Source organism: Encephalitozoon intestinalis, chromosome VII (assembly GCF_000146465.1).
Source record: "Encephalitozoon intestinalis ATCC 50506 chromosome VII, complete sequence".
NCBI classification, from domain to species: Eukaryota; Fungi; Microsporidia; family Unikaryonidae; genus Encephalitozoon; species Encephalitozoon intestinalis.
Genome location: NC_014421.1, coordinates 28,934 through 47,268, shown reverse-complemented (window position 1 = coordinate 47,268; position 18,335 = coordinate 28,934). Strand labels below are relative to the sequence as shown.

At 40.1% G+C, this 18,335-nt stretch overlaps 14 protein-coding genes across 14 annotated transcripts; 8 read left to right on the top strand and 6 right to left on the bottom strand.

Annotated features, from left to right (window-relative positions):
• Positions 1 to 90: 90 nt before the first annotated feature.
• Eint_070350 (ubiquitin carboxyl terminal hydrolase) lies at positions 91 to 978 on the bottom strand (the record flags this gene model as incomplete). The annotated part of the gene is made up of 1 exon (XM_003073113.1): positions 91 to 978. One exon carries the CDS (start codon positions 976 to 978, stop codon positions 91 to 93), a length of 888 nt encoding a protein of 295 aa, XP_003073159.1.
• A 245-nt stretch (positions 979 to 1,223) lies between these two features.
• Eint_070340 (uncharacterized protein) lies at positions 1,224 to 1,865 on the top strand (the record flags this gene model as incomplete). Its single annotated transcript, XM_003073112.1, has 1 exon — positions 1,224 to 1,865. One exon carries the CDS (start codon positions 1,224 to 1,226, stop codon positions 1,863 to 1,865), a length of 642 nt encoding a protein of 213 aa, XP_003073158.1.
• Positions 1,866 to 2,016: 151 nt separating this feature from the next.
• Eint_070330 (Rad18-like recombination and DNA repair protein) lies at positions 2,017 to 4,959 on the top strand (the record flags this gene model as incomplete). Its single annotated transcript, XM_003073111.1, has 1 exon — positions 2,017 to 4,959. The coding sequence occupies one exon, from the start codon at positions 2,017 to 2,019 to the stop codon at positions 4,957 to 4,959; it is 2,943 nt and encodes a 980-aa protein (XP_003073157.1).
• Positions 4,960 to 4,973: 14 nt separating this feature from the next.
• Eint_070320 (putative RNA exonuclease) lies at positions 4,974 to 6,086 on the bottom strand (the record flags this gene model as incomplete). The annotated part of the gene is made up of 1 exon (XM_003073110.1): positions 4,974 to 6,086. One exon carries the CDS (start codon positions 6,084 to 6,086, stop codon positions 4,974 to 4,976), a length of 1,113 nt encoding a protein of 370 aa, XP_003073156.1.
• A 132-nt stretch (positions 6,087 to 6,218) lies between these two features.
• Eint_070310 (uncharacterized protein) lies at positions 6,219 to 6,923 on the top strand (the record flags this gene model as incomplete). Its single annotated transcript, XM_003073109.1, has 1 exon — positions 6,219 to 6,923. The coding sequence occupies one exon, from the start codon at positions 6,219 to 6,221 to the stop codon at positions 6,921 to 6,923; it is 705 nt and encodes a 234-aa protein (XP_003073155.1).
• A 42-nt stretch (positions 6,924 to 6,965) lies between these two features.
• Positions 6,966 to 7,784, top strand: Eint_070300 (Ser/Thr/Tyr protein kinase; the record flags this gene model as incomplete). Its single annotated transcript, XM_003073108.1, has 1 exon — positions 6,966 to 7,784. One exon carries the CDS (start codon positions 6,966 to 6,968, stop codon positions 7,782 to 7,784), a length of 819 nt encoding a protein of 272 aa, XP_003073154.1.
• Positions 7,785 to 7,826: 42 nt separating this feature from the next.
• On the bottom strand, positions 7,827 to 8,153 carry Eint_070295 (YggU-family protein; the record flags this gene model as incomplete). Its single annotated transcript, XM_009163604.1, has 2 exons — positions 7,827 to 8,018; positions 8,043 to 8,153. 2 exons carry the CDS (start codon positions 8,151 to 8,153, stop codon positions 7,827 to 7,829), a joined length of 303 nt encoding a protein of 100 aa, XP_009161868.1.
• Positions 8,154 to 8,202: 49 nt separating this feature from the next.
• Positions 8,203 to 10,527, bottom strand: Eint_070290 (separase; the record flags this gene model as incomplete). The annotated part of the gene is made up of 1 exon (XM_003073107.1): positions 8,203 to 10,527. The coding sequence occupies one exon, from the start codon at positions 10,525 to 10,527 to the stop codon at positions 8,203 to 8,205; it is 2,325 nt and encodes a 774-aa protein (XP_003073153.1).
• A 66-nt stretch (positions 10,528 to 10,593) lies between these two features.
• Eint_070280 (putative polyadenylate-binding protein 1) lies at positions 10,594 to 11,637 on the top strand (the record flags this gene model as incomplete). The annotated part of the gene is made up of 1 exon (XM_003073106.1): positions 10,594 to 11,637. The coding sequence occupies one exon, from the start codon at positions 10,594 to 10,596 to the stop codon at positions 11,635 to 11,637; it is 1,044 nt and encodes a 347-aa protein (XP_003073152.1).
• A 136-nt stretch (positions 11,638 to 11,773) lies between these two features.
• Eint_070270 (zinc finger domain-containing ubiquitin ligase) lies at positions 11,774 to 12,682 on the top strand (the record flags this gene model as incomplete). The annotated part of the gene is made up of 1 exon (XM_003073105.1): positions 11,774 to 12,682. The coding sequence occupies one exon, from the start codon at positions 11,774 to 11,776 to the stop codon at positions 12,680 to 12,682; it is 909 nt and encodes a 302-aa protein (XP_003073151.1).
• A 95-nt stretch (positions 12,683 to 12,777) lies between these two features.
• Positions 12,778 to 13,872, top strand: Eint_070260 (Nop2-like nucleolar protein; the record flags this gene model as incomplete). The annotated part of the gene is made up of 1 exon (XM_003073104.1): positions 12,778 to 13,872. The coding sequence occupies one exon, from the start codon at positions 12,778 to 12,780 to the stop codon at positions 13,870 to 13,872; it is 1,095 nt and encodes a 364-aa protein (XP_003073150.1).
• Positions 13,873 to 13,890: 18 nt separating this feature from the next.
• On the bottom strand, positions 13,891 to 16,083 carry Eint_070250 (uncharacterized protein; the record flags this gene model as incomplete). The annotated part of the gene is made up of 1 exon (XM_003073103.1): positions 13,891 to 16,083. The coding sequence occupies one exon, from the start codon at positions 16,081 to 16,083 to the stop codon at positions 13,891 to 13,893; it is 2,193 nt and encodes a 730-aa protein (XP_003073149.1).
• Positions 16,084 to 16,344: 261 nt separating this feature from the next.
• On the top strand, positions 16,345 to 17,103 carry Eint_070240 (uncharacterized protein; the record flags this gene model as incomplete). The annotated part of the gene is made up of 1 exon (XM_003073102.1): positions 16,345 to 17,103. One exon carries the CDS (start codon positions 16,345 to 16,347, stop codon positions 17,101 to 17,103), a length of 759 nt encoding a protein of 252 aa, XP_003073148.1.
• Positions 17,104 to 17,205: 102 nt separating this feature from the next.
• Eint_070230 (uncharacterized protein) lies at positions 17,206 to 18,315 on the bottom strand (the record flags this gene model as incomplete). Its single annotated transcript, XM_003073101.1, has 1 exon — positions 17,206 to 18,315. One exon carries the CDS (start codon positions 18,313 to 18,315, stop codon positions 17,206 to 17,208), a length of 1,110 nt encoding a protein of 369 aa, XP_003073147.1.
• Between the last annotated feature and the right edge of the window lie 20 nt (positions 18,316 to 18,335).

Here is an 18,335-nt window from a genome sequence, read left to right as displayed (position 1 = left end):
AAATCACTCCAGGTCTTTGAAGACAAGGAAAGACAAATCAAATGAGCAACTTCCAAGCGGGAGAGGATAGTAAGGTATTTGTCGCCATTGTTAAAGAGCATAGAAAACTATGTAAGGATGTGCTCCACTGTAGGTCTTGGAGCCTTTTGTCACCTGCTCGTCATTGTACACATTCCATGTACCAGATCTTTTGGCCTCTGCAAAATAATGTCCTCCGCTCAGAGTTCCATTCTGGCAAACAACCCCAAAAAGACTGTATTTTCTATTGTTGAAAAACAATGTGTCATCAATATTGACACTTGCTGTATTCTTCCACCCTTGTGGATGGAATCTTGAGATATGAATTATTAGAACTTCGGGATGAACAAGAATCTCTATCTTCTTTTTAGAGCTCTTCTTTTTTCCACACTTGTCGCATTTCCAGGCATCCTTTCCCTCAAGCTTCACCTCTTCGTAACACTGGTCTATTCCTAGTTGGATAGTCTCACGGGGCTCTACAAGAATCGTGCTGTTTATAGCAAGTGTCACAGAGGAATAACTGCATGCTTCGCATGTTAATACCTGTCTATCCATCGAAAACAAAGTCTTTGCAATCAGATTGTGTTTCCGAACCTCCTCAAACTCTTCTCTTGATTCAAATCTACCTTTGTTTCTATCCGATTCCGTATACAACAGATCAATGAATTGAATAAGAAACTCATGGGAATCCTGCTGCATCCCGTTGAACAGCTTTATCTTTGTACTAAGCTTATCGATAAGACTCTTTGGGTCGTTGTGTCCCCGACTTTCATACTCCGATATGAATTGTTTAAATGCATTAGATATTACTTTTTCTTTTGGGAAATCCGTGTTCTTGTAGAAGGTGTTGAGCTCGCCGATCGATAGAATGCATTGCATTGCCGAGTTGAAGAAACAAGTGTTCCCTCTATTTCTTAGTCCCTTTGGAGGAAGGTTGTCTTTCCTCTCCTGTACTACCATTTCAAGGGCCTTAATTTCCAAGTATAAAATCCATGATATAAGCCCGGTCTGCTTAACAGGGCCAGAAGAAAAGCTTGGTCTATGTGATCTGTATCCATTAAGACTCCATAACAGACACTGCAAGAAGAATAGGTGGATCAATCTGAGAAGTGTTTCAGGCATAGGCCCGTGGACTATTGGTAGATCCAAAACATTGTAAGAGCAAGAAAAACTATTTAAACCACGATTTTCATAATCTCAAGACTATGAAGTTTACCACATTCAAGCTGGCCGCCTGTTACCTGTACAAGGTTGCTGCCTCGGAAAAGACCACTTCTGGAAAGGAAGAGTTCGCTGGGGATAGTGACAGTAACTATCAGAATGAATATCTAGTTACCAGGACGACCATGAAAGATACTTTTACTCCAGAGATGACTAGAAAGATGGTACTTGAGAACGGTTTGGCCATTGTACGTGAAACAACAACCTATGTCAACCCCTATGAGGTCAAGTTTGTCCCAGGGCCAGTCCTTGAGAGCCTTGATAGGGTGGCATTTGCATCGGAAAGGTTTGGGGCTTCCAACAAATTCATTCCAAAGCCCGACTTCTCCTACATGGAGGGATACAATAATATGACAAAGAAAGCAGGTAATGCTAATGCTAAGACACCTGAAAGCAAAGAGGGCGCAAAGGGTAAGGAGAAGCCAACCACTCCTGAGGATGAAAAGGCAAGCGAAGAGGCCAAGGGAGGAGAAGACTCTGGATTAGAAGGAGGCCAAGAACAGGCTGAGGGAGAGAATGGAATGGAGAAAGACAATGCATCCAAGTCATCTGAGAAAGCTGGGTTCTTCCCTAGTGGGGGATCCTACATGAGACCATCTTTTGGAAAGTACTCGTCCCTGGCTTAAATATGATGCTATTAAATTCCTGTTTAATCATCAACACCCTACTCCTAATATAAGTAAAGTCCATCCATCATTCTTCGGATACTTTATCTTTTTCAATGTTATTTGGAACTTTCGAGGCTGGATTTAGGCTGGAAAAGAAAAGGCCTTAGGAATGAGTTGCGAGAAGTTTAAGAAAACAATAGCCTCTATCGAACTCATAAAATTCATGTGCCATGACCATCTTCTCATTAATCTAAGAAAGCCTCTAACGATAGTGACAGGATGTAACGGATCGGGAAAGAGTGCAATAATGGTTGCAATTGGATTGGTGCTTGGGCAGAGAGCATACAATCTGGAACGAGGAAGTTGTTTCAGAGATATGATCAAGAGTGGGGAGTCCAATGCTGTTGTAAGAGTTGTATTGGAGAATCATAGGGGATTCAAAAGGGAGTTCTTTGGAGGAACAATCATTATTGAGAAGAGAATTGGATTGAAGTCGGCCACTAGCAGTATCGTAAATGGGGAAAGAAAAGTCTGGTCGACAAGAAAAGAGGATCTGGAGCTAGTTCTGGAATTTTTTTCGTTAAGATTTGAGAATCCTCTGAACTTCCTTTCACAAGAGCAAGCCAAGAAGTTCTTGAATATGACGAACGCAGAGACACTTTATGAACTGTTTATGGAAGGGACGGAGATTGCCGAGATATGCAAGCTGAATGATGAGTCGATGAGCAGTGTAGATGCGATGAGAAAAAGAATAAACCTTGTTGATGAGGAACTGAAAGGCATCGACAAACAGATAAAGGATGAGGAAGGAAGGCTTGAGGGGATCAAGAGTGTTAAAGCCATGGAAAAAGCCATTCTTGAATTAGAGGAAGAAATATTGTGGGCAAAGGTAAATGAAAGAAAGGCACAGATGGAGAAGTGTTTTGAGAAGTTCCAAAGCAAACAAGAGGAGATGGACAGAGATAGTGAAAGAATGGAAGAGCTTACTCGAGTTGTTAAGGATGCCCAGGAGAAACTAGTCAGTATTGAAATCTCGGAAGGAGAAAAGAAAAAGAGCAAGGATAAAAGAAGGGAAGAGATTGATGAGACGATTGGTAAACTAAGAATGAAGCACAGAGAAATAGGAAATGACTGCGAGGAATTGAAAGAAGCAAGGGACTTTAAGAAGAGAATTATTTCTGATTTTGAGAAACAAGACGGAACGGTGAAAAACTTACTTCCCCAACTTGAGGAAAAGCACAAGGAAGCGGCATCTGAAATTGAGTCTCAGAATGGGATACTGGAAAGTCTTGAGGAAAGAGCTAAGGAATGCAGAGCGAAGGCGAGAGAGGAAGAGGAAATGATTTCCGAAAGGCAAGGCCGTATTTTCCATCTTAGGAGGCAGATTGAATTTTACTCCAAGAATGATAAGAATAGTTTTTTTGGGCCCAACTTCCCTAATGTTATAGATGAGATCTCAAAAACCAGGTTCAATGGAAAGATTATCGGTCCGATTGGATTTGAGGTAAAACTCAAGGAACAGAAGTGGAGTAAGGCTGTTAGCATTGTACTAAATAACTTCTTGTCAACCTTTATTATAATGGATAAAAGAGACAAAGACATTTTGCTCCGAATCTTTAGGAAGCATAAAGTAGACTTTCCAATTTCGACACTCTCAAGCAAGGAACCAAATGTTATAAAATACCGGGCAAACGAGAAATACAAGACAGTGCTTGATATCCTTGAGGTAAGAAGCCCGTTTGTGATAAATTATCTGATAATAACAGCCTCTATTGAGCAGACGATTCTGGTTGAGGATCGGAAGGAAGCTTATGAAATAATAAGATCAAGACCTGCATCTGTAGAGTGTGCATATACAAAGAACGGAGACAAGATTAGGCTAGTTGGGGGAAGTATGTCTGATTTTGTTACAAGGGGAGTAGACAGGTTTTATTTTGAGAACACACGTGAAAAGCTTGAAAGGTGTAGGGCAGAGATGAAGAACCTAGTGGAGGGGAGGATTGAGAAAAGCTGGGGGAAGAAGCTGGAGGAGATAAGCAATGAGATGGAGAAAGTCCGAGAGAAGATAGAAGGTCTTCAAAGGACTTGCAAGACTCTGGAGATTGAGATGAACCAGGAAAAACAGATATATAATGCACAAATGGAAGTTGTACAGAACGATGACCTTTATGAAGAAACGAAAAGCCTTGAGAATCAAATCTCATTGTTAGAAAAGAAGCAATATGAAATTAACAAGGAGATTGAAATTTTGGAAAAAGAGTACAAGGAGATCAAAGAGCATAAGGTGGAAAACACAGAAAAGCTAAGACAGGAGATTTACAGGAAGAGCGCAGAAGTCTCAAGCATTGAGAGAAAGATGGGAGTGTCACGAGGGGAAGTTGTTAAGCTAAAAGAAGAACATTTAAAGCAGGTGGATCTTTACAATGCAGAAAAAGGCATACTCCTCAAGAGTGGAAAGAAGGAAATAGAATCAAGGACAGAAGACGAAGTCAGAAGAGAGATAGTTTCGATCCAAGCACAAATCGACATGTGCAAAGGAATCGATGATGAAGAAAAGGCATTAGCTACTGTGGCTCATCTAAAGAAAGCCAAAAAGGGAAAAGAAGACCTTCTTTCTGAACATAATGGAAAAATAGAAAAGACTCTTGAAAACATCACAGCGAGAATAGCCAAAAGAGATTTTATGCGGAAAGAGATTGCCAATAATGCAGCCAAGGAGTTTTCTAGGGTAACGAAAGCTAGGGGATATGAAGGAGTTCTGGAATTTAATCACGATAAGAAAAGACTGGATGTAAAGATGAAGGTTGATGGAGAGACCTCGGTAGGATCTAGAAGCATGCTTTCAGGTGGAGAAAGATCTTTCGCATGTGTTTCGTTGCTTCTCTCCCTTTGGCCTTCACTTTCATGTCCCATTAAGATCCTTGATGAGTTCGATGTGTTCATGGATGATCTAAATAGAAAACAAGCCATAAGACTACTTCTGGATTTTTTCCAAGAAAGTGGGTTCCAAGGTATCCTGATAACTCCTCTGGGGGTAGAGGACCTCTTTGAAGACTTTTGTGATGTTATCGTATTGGACAAACCTGGTAAAGGTGAATGGGTAGAGAGATGATAAATAAAGATGTATTAGAAGCTTAGGTAGACATTATTATCAATCTCGTAGATTAACATCCAGAGACATTCTTTGGTCTTCTTGTAGGATCTCAAGGATTTGGCCAAGTCCCGGTAGCTACAAGCTGTTATGTTAAGATATCCTCTGTTATGCTTTAAGATGTCGAGAATGCATCTTCTTTTTGTTTTTGCCTGTAGTTTTAGTTTTGGACTTTCTGGATCTGTTATCCTGAGCATGTATTGTACTTTCATCGAAAGAAGTTCAAGACAAGTGGTTGCATCTATCCTTGAGTCATGTGTTTCTGCGTGGATGTCCTTGGAAAGATATATTTTTGCTAGTTGTGCAAGAGATATCTTTCTTCCAGATGGATTCAGGAACAGATGTGCCGTATCTATTATTTTGTTGTGATACAACTCTAGGGAACTCAAGTCGTTTTCAATCCCATGCCCTACAATCACAGTGTTTGTACCAATAAAGTCGAAAATTTCGTTTCGGACAACTTCAACATCAATTCCCTTATCGATTATCTCTTTTGTCAAACCACTGTATCTGGTTAGATAATCTAGTATAGGTTCTTTTGGCTTGATTATTTTGTCGTAGACAGCGTTTCCATTAGAATCAACCATTGTTATTCTTCCTGGATCCTTTCCCCTCTGTGTTTTGACCTTTTCTATATCCAGTGCGATTATATCATAGGAGCTAGGTATACGAGCCCTTCTATATTTACTTGGATCGATTTCCAGCAAGGATCTCTTATCATCGACGAATATTCCTGAGGAACATATGTCTTCAAATCTTACCATAGGAATGAACTTTAGATTCTCCATTCTTACATATTCAAGAGATGGGACAATACTATCGTATCCTCCATCTCTTTGAATACATTCTACAATGCTATTCAATGGCAACCGCTCGTTCACAAGTGCAATATGCTCTATCTTGAGTTTTGACAAAAGCTTTGAGATGCTTTCTGGAGTCTCTTCTAGTTTAATGATATTTATTGTGCTTGGGCGATCGCTTGCCTTTAAGGGGAGAAATGAAGGTCTCTTGGCCAGATTAAATGCCCAGCATAAGATCCTCTGGATATCATACACAGTCAATCTTTTGAGCTCTGGGGTCTTTGGCATTTCTAAGGAGCTCGTAGAGCAAAAGGAATTTCAAGGATAAGGTTCTGTGCCTAATGGTGTTTAGAAGCATTGCAATTGGCTACTTCAAAACCAACCAGTCTACAACAATAATCACAACCAATGGGGCCCTGGATGGAATCAATGTCAACACGGAAACGTGAGCATTCTCAACATATAGAAACAAAAGGCTCTCTTAGACTATATGAGCAACTTGTAATTTTACTTCGGACAAGAAGTGAGATTAAGTTCCTATGCAACCGCGTTTCCTTGTCTTTGAGGGCCTGCATAGTGATTGAGCTTGCCCTTTGCGGAGCAATAGGCTTAAAAGAAGGCAGAGTGGTGGGGAAAGACAATACATTAAACAATTCACTTCTGCTAGAGGCGATGAGCAAGATTTATCAGGTCCAGCTACCTCCTGACGAACTCATGTACAGGCTCAACGGAGAAAAAAGAGGAGGAAGTGTTCATATGAAAAATGTCAGACTAAGAGTTTATAAGGATCTTGAAGAAAGACGGATATGTAGAGTCGAAAATAAGAACTTGATATTCAATAAGATTACTATGAGTGATTACAACATAAGGATAGAGTTGATAAATTACATAAAGGAATATCTAACCTGTAGCAAAGAGATAGACTACAGAGCAGAAGCTCTTGTTGTGTGCCTAACATTTTGCTCGGCAATAGACAGTATACTCATCTGCATGACAGAGAAGGAGGCAGCGGCATCTAGTGCCCATATAAGCAGGATAAAAGAGAAATACATGGTTAAAAGAACATATGGATCTAGACGAGAGACAATCATATATTCTGTCCTTAATGCTCTTCTGAGCTCGTGACAAACGCAAGTTCTTATAAATATTTCCCTTGAAGACCCTGGGATGGTAGAATATTGGACTCTGGATAAGTTTGAAATAGGAAGGTTACTTGGGCGTGGAAAGTTCGGGCAGGTGTGGCTTGCAAGAGAGAAAGAAAAAGGGTTTATAGTTGCTTTGAAAATCATTCCAATTAAGGAGATCCAAACGGCTGAGACAGCAAGGCAAATCCGGAGAGAAATAGAAATACATTCCAATCTGAAGCATCCGAACATCCTTAGGATGTATGGACACTTCCACGACAAGGATAACATATACCTGATATTAGAGTATGCAGGAAAGGGGGAGTTCTTCAAGTTCCTGAGCGAGAAGGGAGGCAAGTTTGGAGAGAAAGAGGCCTCCCTATACATAAGACAGGTGATACTGGCTCTGATGTACATGAAGGAATGCAATGTGATACACAGAGACATAAAGCCAGAGAACTTACTTCTTGGATCGGATAACCTCCTCAAGATAGGAGACTTTGGATGGGCGGTCTACAATGCCGATAAGAGGAGAATGACCTTCTGCGGTACAATGGAGTATCTTGCGCCAGAAATGGTCAACAACAGCATACACGACTCTGGAATAGACTTGTGGTGCTTGGGAATCTTAACATACGAGTTCCTCATAGGGAAAACACCATTTGAAAGCAAGAACAGGAACATGAGAGAGGCTTACAAGAAAATCAACTCATTGAAATACTCGATTCCAGAAACAATCAGCTCCAATGCCTCGGACTTTATCTCTAAGCTTCTTATGTTAAATCCCAGTGACAGAATGAGGCTTGCCGAAGCTTTAAATCATCCATTTATTGTAAAGCATCATGGAAGGCCAGACGATTGATTTTATCCAAATTAAAGTACCATATGGATTCATGGCAGATCTCTACTCTAGCATTTTATTCACAGCTGCTTTCAGATTCTCTTCATCTCCTTCCCAAGCGCTCACCACAATAGTTTTATTGGTACTACTAGCACCTACCACTACCTTAACCGAAGACTTCGGGACTTTAAGCATCTTACCAACAAACTCTACCAGCTCCTTATTAGCTTTATTATCTGTCGGTGGTGCATTTACCTAAAATTAATTTGATCACCTTACATTTACAACAATCTCCGTATCTGTTATTTCTCTTACTTGAGTGCATCTAGCATTTGGCTTGGCCTTAATCGCCAGCTTAAGCCTTTTGTCCTGAATATGATACCAAGACATCTTGGGTTCTTTACTGCAAGAATTAATAGCTTCCTTGAGGGTTTGAGCTTTAGCGAAAGCCATAAATAACTACAGAGGCACCGTTCAGATACCTCAGCTTAAATTCATCACGAAACCTAGAAACTACCTCGCCAATATTAGTAGACCCGTTTATCAGGCTCTCAATAACCTTGACACTAAAATTGTCGATGTCTTTATCGGTGACTTCCCAGAGACATCCGACTATCATTGAATTCCTCCTAAGATGTTTTAGAATGGACCCATTTCTCTTATAATTCTCTACACACAAAAGCTTGGCACTGTTACATCCAAATAAAAACATAATCTTCCCCTCTCCAGAAACCTTCAGATATTTAAGTCCGCTTCCGTGTCCAAAATAAAGCAGTACGTCGTAACCATCGGCTTCTTTGCATTCTAGGTCTGAAGGAGGCCTTCCTGTGATTCCATTTTTTATTCCCGAAGATCTAAGAAAGCCGGATATTCTTTCCCGAGTCTTGAAGAGGTTGTTTTCCGGATCCAAAAGGTAGAAAAATGACTTCCTATCTATCTCAAGTCCAGGAACATCCTCTAAGTATTCTAGAGAGGGAACTCTGTACACACTTTTACCCTTAAAAGCAGGGATTGATTCAAATGGAAACTCTGTTGTGGTTTCATCCAAAACCAGAATTACATCCTTTCCAATTGAGAGCCTATCAAACTTATCTCCTACGCTGCGGAGGATTTCTCCCAATTGTGTGTCCAGTTCCATTCTTTCCATCCACCATCTTGCCTTGTCTAGGTCGCTAGTTACATTTCCCTTGAGAACGTTTCTGGATTTGGCCAATATCTCATTCATCTTTACCTTAGTGTCTCCAAACCCCCTATCTACCTTTACAAATCCTCTAAAGTCATTGATAAACAGGCATCCATCTATCGAATATAGAGATACAACCGTGAACTTTTTTAAACGGCTTAGTGTTCTTTCTATGTCTTTATAAAGAGTGGAAGGCTTGAACATTGCAAATATTTCGAGAGTTCTCATTTCTCTGAGATTACTCATGTCATCTTTGAGCAGAAGGTTTGTAAGAATCCTGTTATTTATCGCTTTCTGCTCGCTTTCAATAACAAACCGAGAGTTGATTGTTTCTTCCAGGTCCAGTCTAATTTTTGGGAAGGGCCCTTGTATGCCTCCTATTCTCTCCACTATGAATTTGCAATTGAGAAAATGCAAAGAAACGAATCCTAGCTGATACCTGTGAGACAGTTCAATTCCCTTGTTCAGATAGAACACACTTTCGAAGTATTCCCCACAAAACATGTGGCACATGGAAAGAAGATCGTACACCCAGAGTTGAATCTCCGGAACAATGCCTAGTCTTAAGTCCCTGATAATTTCTAGAACCATTCTGAATCTTTCCTTGGCAGTTTTGTATTCCTGGAACACCACTTTTCTATAGCCTTCCATAAATGCTTTCTCAAAAGATGTAGATCTATCTATAAACTTCTCCATCAAGTTCAGATTGTACTTTCTATCTATGCACATCTGGAAGCACAGACCCCTTAAAAAAGCTGTGTCGAGGAGCTTTTCCTCGTGTGCTCCGTAGAAGGTCTCGATGCTTTCAACAAATCCATTCCAGCAAAAAACATCTACAAAGTATCTGACGTCAAAGCTCTTTCTTAAGCGTAGATAGGGCACACCTATATCTTCTGGAATATTGTAAAAGCAAGATACAAGGGGATAGTTTTCTCTTATGTACTCTATCTCATCTTTGGTAAGGTCATGGGAGATCTCTTCTCTCTTTGCAATTATAAATTCTGTGTGTATTCTTTGAGCTAGAAGCTCTTTAACCTTAGACTCTAAAAAGCAAGTTCTACATCCATCAACTAAAAAGCCGAATGCCTTCCTTGCCTTAACTTTTAGCTTTGAATCAACTCTTTCAACAATGCAATATGTCTCTTTTTTATATTCCTTATACACCCTGTATCTTATCATGAGATACCCAACAATTATTTCATCCAGTGAGGACCTGTGACTACTTAGGTAACTCATGCACTCGTCGATTGAGTGTATTTCCTTATTGAGCATCTTTTCAAGATGTAACTGGATCCTTCTTTCAATTTCATTATAAATCTCTTCTAAAAACACTTTACTGCAGAGGCTTACAAGAGCCTTGTCTAATGAGTATCTTGGAATCCCAAGGATATGTTCGTACATATACAGACATTTGACTATTTCCAACCCAAAGAGGGCCAAGTCATGTGTAGGTGCTCTGAGTATGCTGTTAATCGCTTTTATTGCCTCTGTTCCTCTTTTTATCCATGTAGCTCGACGAGGATTTCCCTTGCCTTTAAATCTAATTTTCTCAAGGAACTCTTCTTGATGGTTGCTCAGCATTATGCCAAGGAGTTGGAACTTGAATTTATTCATTTTCATAGAAAGCTATACGGCCTCAGGCCCAGAATGATAATTGTAAAGGACGAGAAGCTCCTCCAAGACATAGAAGAAGTATCCAATACCAAAAAGAACGAGCTTGGGAAACTGGACACAGCATACAGAAGTGTAGTAGAATACAATAGATGGGTTATCCCAAACGAGGGCATCAAGGCTTCAAAGTTCGACAGTAGACTCCTTAACAAAGTGTACATAGGAAATTTTACAGGATCCAGAAGCTCTATCCAGGATCTTCTCAGCGTTTTTGGGCCAGTATCTGTGACATGCATAGGAAACAAGGAATGTGTGTTTGCAGACTTCGACAATCCACATGCAGCTTATTTGTGCATAGCGGAGATCAATGGAGTAAGCTTTAATGGGAAAACCCTAAAGGCCGGAAGAACCTCTACGTTTCCATCGGAGATCCCAAAGGAACTTGGGCCTCCAAATGAAGTCATTGTTTATATATCAAACATAGACCTGGATATTGAAGAGGAACAACTAGAAGATATCTTTGGAAAGATGGGGGAAATTAAGGAAGTAAGACTTGCCTATGGATCTTCATTTATTCACAAAGGATATGGATATGTGGAGTTTCTGAGACGGATCGATGCAAAAAGAGCTTTGGGATACAGTAACAAGATTATTCTCTATGGAAAAAGAATAAGAATAGGGCCTTGTGTGACCAAAATGGAGCTACCAGAAAAAAACTACTTTGCAATTCCCAAGGAGGTGTTTGAGATAAAGAAGAGAATTGAAAGTGCTATATTTGGCAAAGGAAAAATGGTTGTTTTGAGAAACCTGATAGACATAAATGATGCAGATGACGATTTTGATCAAGAAATGGAGAATGAGATGAAAAAGTATGGAGATGTTGTAGAATTTGGAGTACATAAGAAAGAGGAAGTTGCCGTATACTGCCTTTATTCCACGGAAGATGAAGCCAGGCACGCTTTTAACATTCTTAATGGACGTTTTTTTGGAGGAAGAAGAATTCGCGCGCGGAAATGTCATGTGGAAAGTTTCCCTTGTGAGAATTCCGAAACTATTTCTGCTTGCAAGCAGATTTTGTAACTCCAAACATTAAATTCTTAAGCTGTCCTGGTTGTATCATAGTAATTTCTCCTTTCCTTTCTGGAAAATCTGTTGGTTTCTAGAGTTTTCGAGATGATGGCCAAAATAAATCGAGGCTTGGACGGCCCAGCCCCCTATGGCAAGGAGAAATGGGAACAACAACTTTCTAGACATTATGAGATCCATGCTGAATTTCTTGGATGCAAGGATAGAATCATCTAGCATTGACACAAACAATAGTCCTGGCGGAGTTTTCATGAGTAGATTGAGAAGTAGGCTGATCGACCTGATCAATGGTAGAGAAGAGGCAAGGAGTAATGAGAGAGAAGAAGCTGAGGCAGGGCCTTCTCCAGGGGCTTCTAGCGGAGTAGGAAGGAGAAGGCGCGAAAGAAAGAACCAGACTAATGGGCAGCAAGAGGCGCCTACTGTAGAGGAGCGGAATATTGTCAATAGATGTAGTAGGATGATAGGTGCAGAAGAGGAAAGGCCAATGAGGGGAAGGCGCCGTGCTAGGATTGTTTCAGATGACGGAGCCAGAAGAAGGAGATCGGAAGGCTCTAGGGATCCAGTTACTTTAACAACATCTATCTTAGTAACAGAGAATGGAATGGGGACCCAACAATCTTCATTGCAAAACGAAGAACAGGTTGAACCTAGAGCTAGGGAACCGGAATCTACCGGAAGGAGAGGATTCAGAGTTGTTTTCCCACGAATTCCTTCCCAGGAGCTTCGGTTCCTGTTTCTTACTCCACAGAATGAGAGATCTAGAGGAAACATTATATACGAGATCCAAATTAACTTTGATGTGTTTGATGCTTCTGCAGAAGCACCAGTAACCGCTACAAAGGAGTCCCTAAAGAAGAGTAATGTTGTAAAAGCTGTGGAAGCTGACGAGGCGTGCGAATGCACCATATGCATGTCGAATTTTTCTACAAACCAAAAACTAAGGGTTTTACCATGCGACCACCGATTCCATGTTGGGTGTGTTGATAAATGGCTCCTTGGACACTCGAATAAGTGTCCTATCTGTAGAGCAGCTATTTGAAAAGAACCGTAGTGGATGTACACTAGAGTTATGACATCAGGATTAAATAAATAATTTCTCTTAGGTCTTAATTATTTTTGGATTGGATCCTAGGGATGGAAAAGAAAGAAAATAGCAAGTCGAAGTTCGATGAAAAATGTGTTGAAATGGTAAGAAACGTACTAGAAGGCCGATCGACGATTAAGAGTGAAGTTTATAAGACAAAGGACCCGAAGATGTACCACAGACTGGTGCATATGGTGGTTGAGAATTATGACTTGTTGCTTGAGGTGATAAAGAAATGTAAGTACATGGAAGAAGATCAGGAATTAGGAGTGGTGAAATGTTTCGAGATATTAGACAGGCGATTGAAAAATACCAGGATGTACAAGAAGTTTAAAAAAGCTCTCGATGGAAGAAAGCTAAAGTTGACGAAGCCATCTGTGTTTATAAGGATCAATCCATTAAAGAATGGTACAGAGAAGGACATAGATTTTCTAAAACACGAAAAGACATGTATTGATGGAGTGTATAAAATCCTGGACTCTAAAGATATTGTTTTCTCTGAGGAATATAAGAATGGTAAGTTTTTGATCCAAAATATTTCGTCTTGCCTTCCTGCACACATACTTAATCCCGATGAAGGATCCAGAGTTATAGATACATGCTCTGCACCCGGAAACAAAACATCGCAGTTGGCAATGATCATGAAGAATACAGGTAAGATATACGCTTTTGAGAGAGATAAAGCTAGGGCAAAGACACTTAAAATCCGATTAGAAAGATTAGGAGTAAACAATACGGATGTTATAGAAGAGGACTTTATGAAGACCAATCCGGAAGATTTCAAAGACATCCGATATATTCTATGTGATCCAAGTTGTTCAGGATCTGGAATGCATTTTGGGTATAAAATGGACAAGGAGCGAATAGAAGGCCTTAAATCATTTCAAGTGGGCATTGTTAAGCATGCTTTAAAATTCAAGCCTGAAAAGCTTATGTACTCTGTATGTTCCAACCACAAAGAAGAAGGAGAGGAAGTGGTGGAAGAAATCCTAAAGGATTCTGAATATGAGCTAGAAGATATAAGCATGTTCTGGGGCCCTAGCTGTCCTTCAGAGTTTCCATTTAGTCGGAATGTAATAAGATGCAGGAGAGACGACAATGGAGCCACCGGGTTCTTCATAGCTCTTTTTAGAAGAAAGAAATAGACTTTGGATGGGATTACATCAATTAAGCCTTCTTTTAATTATTCCAAGAACGGAGAACAAAGCGATATCTATAAAATAGTAGATATACTCAAAGAATGCACGAATTCCAAGGAATTTGTAGAATGAAAGCGACTCACAAATGGTATATCCTGACCACATCACTAGTAATAAATTGAGGCTATGAAACATGAATATTTCCTTTACGGAGGACTGAAAATCTCTTAGATGTCTTTTCTTCCCTTTTGAAGAGCCTGTCTTATCTCGATGGGACATAAACAACTGTATGGCCCGGAGTCTTGGACACACAAAGTATAGTATGGCAATCAAGGCGACAGGCAAAGTAAGGAAGTTACCTGAAAACGTGAAGAATACACTGTAGTTAATAGATTGAAACAATTTCTGTAGTCCTGATGAGAAGAAGGCCATATTCGTAAGCGAGAAGTAAGCGGTAACGCTGTTTTCAATATCTAAATTTCTGATGATATAGATAAGATATATGGACTCCATCGGCCTGAATACCAGGGCTATTAAGGTATCAATGCTGGGGGATGATAGAAATAAGCTGAGTCTCCATGATGCAGAATCCAATCCACTTCCAAACAGATATCTGAGGAGAGAAATAAAGATATGCGGATGACTATTGAAAATCTCGAAAATACTGCTAGAGAAAAACCGGGGAGCTAGCTCAAAGTGTGCTGTGCTGTTGAGGATTCCAAACAAGCACAACTCAAGGATAAAGAGAAGATTTCCATTGAATATCGGAGAAAGCTTGAGTCTCTCCATAACCAGGACATAAAAAGGATCTGCATTTGATGGAGGTCTTACCATCTGTAAAAGAATTACCACACCAAGAAGATTCTTAGCCGAAGGATTCGAAATAAAGAACGTAACAGCCCAGAACAAATCCTCATGAACTATGGATAGTACAGAATGTGCAGTCATTATGAAAACAAACAACAGAAGAATGTCGTTGAACTTGTAGAACTTCGAGCTGAAAAGCTTGAATATAACGGCTAGTGCTATTACCACAGAAAGTATTGCAGAAATAATTAACCTGAAATAATTTCTCCCTGCAAATTTCCGAGATATTTCCTCGCTTAACTTATAGTTCAGCTTGGCATATTCATTAGTTTCTTTGGGAACTTCTCGTGGCTCAATTCCAAGCACACTGCATTTTTGCTTGTAGTAGGTTTGATATGCATTTACATCGTGTACAAGCTCGTGTATGAAGTTACCACAAGACATCTTTGGAATTGGAACACCCATCAAATAGCAGAGTGTTGGGAGGATGTCGTCCTGATGAATAGTCGGATAAGGCTCTTTGGCTTGTATTTCAAGAGGATTGTCGTCGTACATTCTTAAGATGTGCTTTTTCCTTAGTTCTTCTATTTCTTCGTTAACTGGAGAAAGATTAGTGAATCTCCCGTCTTTTGATATGAAAATTCCAACAGAAGACATCTCCAATGTGGAGACTCCTCCATGAGCTCCGTTATCATCTACGCCATGATCGCTACATATTACAAACAATGTGTCTTCTGACATCTTCTCATATATATCATTTATGAGATTATCATATATCATCAACTGATGTTCCATATCTTTGTGATATATAGTCTCATGGATGTGACCGTAGGAATCAAGATTTATCAGATGTGCAATAATGACATCGTAGTTGTTTATACTCTGTAGGATTCTTTCTATTATCTCGTTTTCTTGTTTCCTTAACTCGTATCTTCCATATGGATCTACTGTATGGCAAGGCCCATTCTTGAGTTCTGGAAAATACTTAATCCATTGGCAGTCTCCAAAAAAAGCACAAGACCTCCCATCCTGGAGAAGCTGCCTCACCATGTTGTCCCAATGGATTGAGCATCCTTGGAGATTTCCAACACTGGTCAAGAAATTGCTGGGTGTTCCTGTCACAAGCCCTATGACCCTAGACCCTGTCTCTGTCGGGATTCCACTGACGCTCAGAGCGTGGAATTTGCTTTTGATTGATCGTAGATGTTTCATCTTATTAAATATATGTCCTTCTTTGGATGTATTTACGGAAGAGTCAAAACGAAGCCCATCGATCAGAAGATACACGATTTTACTGTATTCTTTAGAGCCGGGAGACTCCATCGAGGAATCAGCAGGCAGGTTTACAGTCCTGAACAGTCCAGTAAGAAAAAGGTATATATTGATTATTCCAAGGAGTCCGAGGATCATTTCAGAAGGGCAAAATCCAGGGGTTAATAAGTTAAATCTACACATCAAGCTTTAAATCAATGTTAATTTTGAAGTTTTATAATTTGGTTATTTATAGCATTTAATTAAGATAGAATATAAATAGGAGTCTGTAAAGTCTCCCACAAGCAATTGGATAGAGGAAAGAGTAAAAATAATCATAAATTAATGATTAGTGAATATATTAAACAAAATAATTCTGAACAATTATAAAAGGGAAGATTGCCGGTAGAGTGTTTTGTAATGAGGGGGAAAAGCCATCTGTATTCCTTGCTCAGAAAGAGATGCATAAGGACCATTGGAATAGAAAGGAAAGTAGCGGAAGATATGTGGATGCCAGTCATACCTTCATATAAGGCGGACTCCAGGAATGAGCTTAAACAATCCACCAGTAGAATCAGAAAAAAAAGTGGCGGGGTGGATGGCGCAATAAACAAAAAAACACCTGGTTACAACAGTGCTTCATCTCCTGGATCCAATGCATCCCTAAGATCATATGCTGGCTTTCCAATGGACGTATTTCTTGTGTCCATCTTCGGCCAAGAAAGAGGAATAAGATTCAACTTCGGCCTTATCAACTCTGTAATACTCCGATTTCTGGACCATAGAAACGTGGGATCTATCCTGTTAATAGAATCAATATTCAAGGTTGCTCAAGAACTGCCTTTGGTTTTAATTTCGGGATATATTTATCTCGAGAAGTATGTCAAAAAGATTGGGATTGCATTTAGTAATTGTAAAAGGCTAATTAAGTTTTTTTTTGTTTGCTGCTTCATGGGATTGAAATTTATTTTTGATGGTCCAAGTCCTAGTATCCGATTCCTCCAGGAGATGAATCCTAGAGAAATCTTTCAAATAGAGAAGTTGGTTTTGTCGGCTATAGATTATGACCTTGAGATTTCCAATGGCGATATTAGAAGGGTTTTTCTTCAAAATAAGACCTTATTGAGTGACAAAGAGCGTCTTGATGAGCAATTTGACAAGGTCACTAGAAACCATTAATTTAATAATAAACCGTTCTCCCTTCCGACCCTTCTATGAACCTTCGCCAAGGATACACAGATAAGACCATAGATTAGGAAGAAGGAATGTGCTGCAGAACATTTAATTCTTCGAAGGGGGCTCAGCGTTTTCTTGGCTCTTCTTTTTTTTACTTTCATGAAGAATGTCCAGGGCCTTGTTTATATCACCCTTCGCCTCCCTTAGGGCCTTTCCAGCTTCCTCGTCTTCAAACCCCATTGCTTTGAGTTGCTCTAGCTGTACCAGATGTATTTGTTCGTCGGCTTGGGGGTCTGGTCTTGGGCTTCCGTATCCTGGAGGGGGGTATCCATACATCCATGGCGCACGTGGATCTCTTTGGTTGAAGTTCCCCATGTTTCCTGGAGGAAATGATGGAAACATCCCTCCATATCCTCCGCCGTTCATTGTGCTCAGTGCCCAATTCAACCTTTCTGGTGTAAGTGCCTGTTGGAACAGAGATGGATTGGCCTTCATCATATTCAAGGCTTCTTTTAGCATTTTCTTTTGCTCTTCCTTCTGTTCAGGAGTCATGTTTGGGTTCTGTATACTTAACACTTGTTCCAATAAGGTTGGGTTGTTAAGCATCTGCTCCATCTGCTGCATCATTGCATTTGAAAATGCTTCATTGTATCCATCCCCTTGTCCTGGAGATCCACTTCCTTGGGGGAACCCGTATCCGTAGGGCATTTGGCTGTACATCTGATGAGGAGATCCATATCCATAAGGCATTTGGCTGTACATCTGATGAGGAGATCCATATCCATAAGGCATTTGGCCGTACATCTGCTGGGGAGATCCATATCCACCATACGGAGGTACAAAGGCCGTATATGGATTAGGTGTTGATTGTCCATGTCCTCCATAGTGGTTTCCTCCTTGTGGTTGTGACTGAGCATCGGATGGGTTACTTGCATTTTGATAAATGTTCCCCGGCTTTGATATGGGATTTGGATTCCTGTGCTGCTTGATAACAAATAACTTTATCTCCTCAGTCGATCCTTTTACATAATCGCTGAGTTTCTTTCCATCCTCAAGCTTTTCGCGCTCAAAAATCAAGGTTTGTTCTCCAGCAGGAATTCGGACAGACTCCCCCATGTTCTCTTCAAGTTTTTTCTTAAGCTCTTCTATTGTAATATCCAGGTTGTCCACCTCGACAACAAACTTGTTCTTCAGATGCTGAATGTTTATCTTCATGTTGAGGGTAAACAAATCAA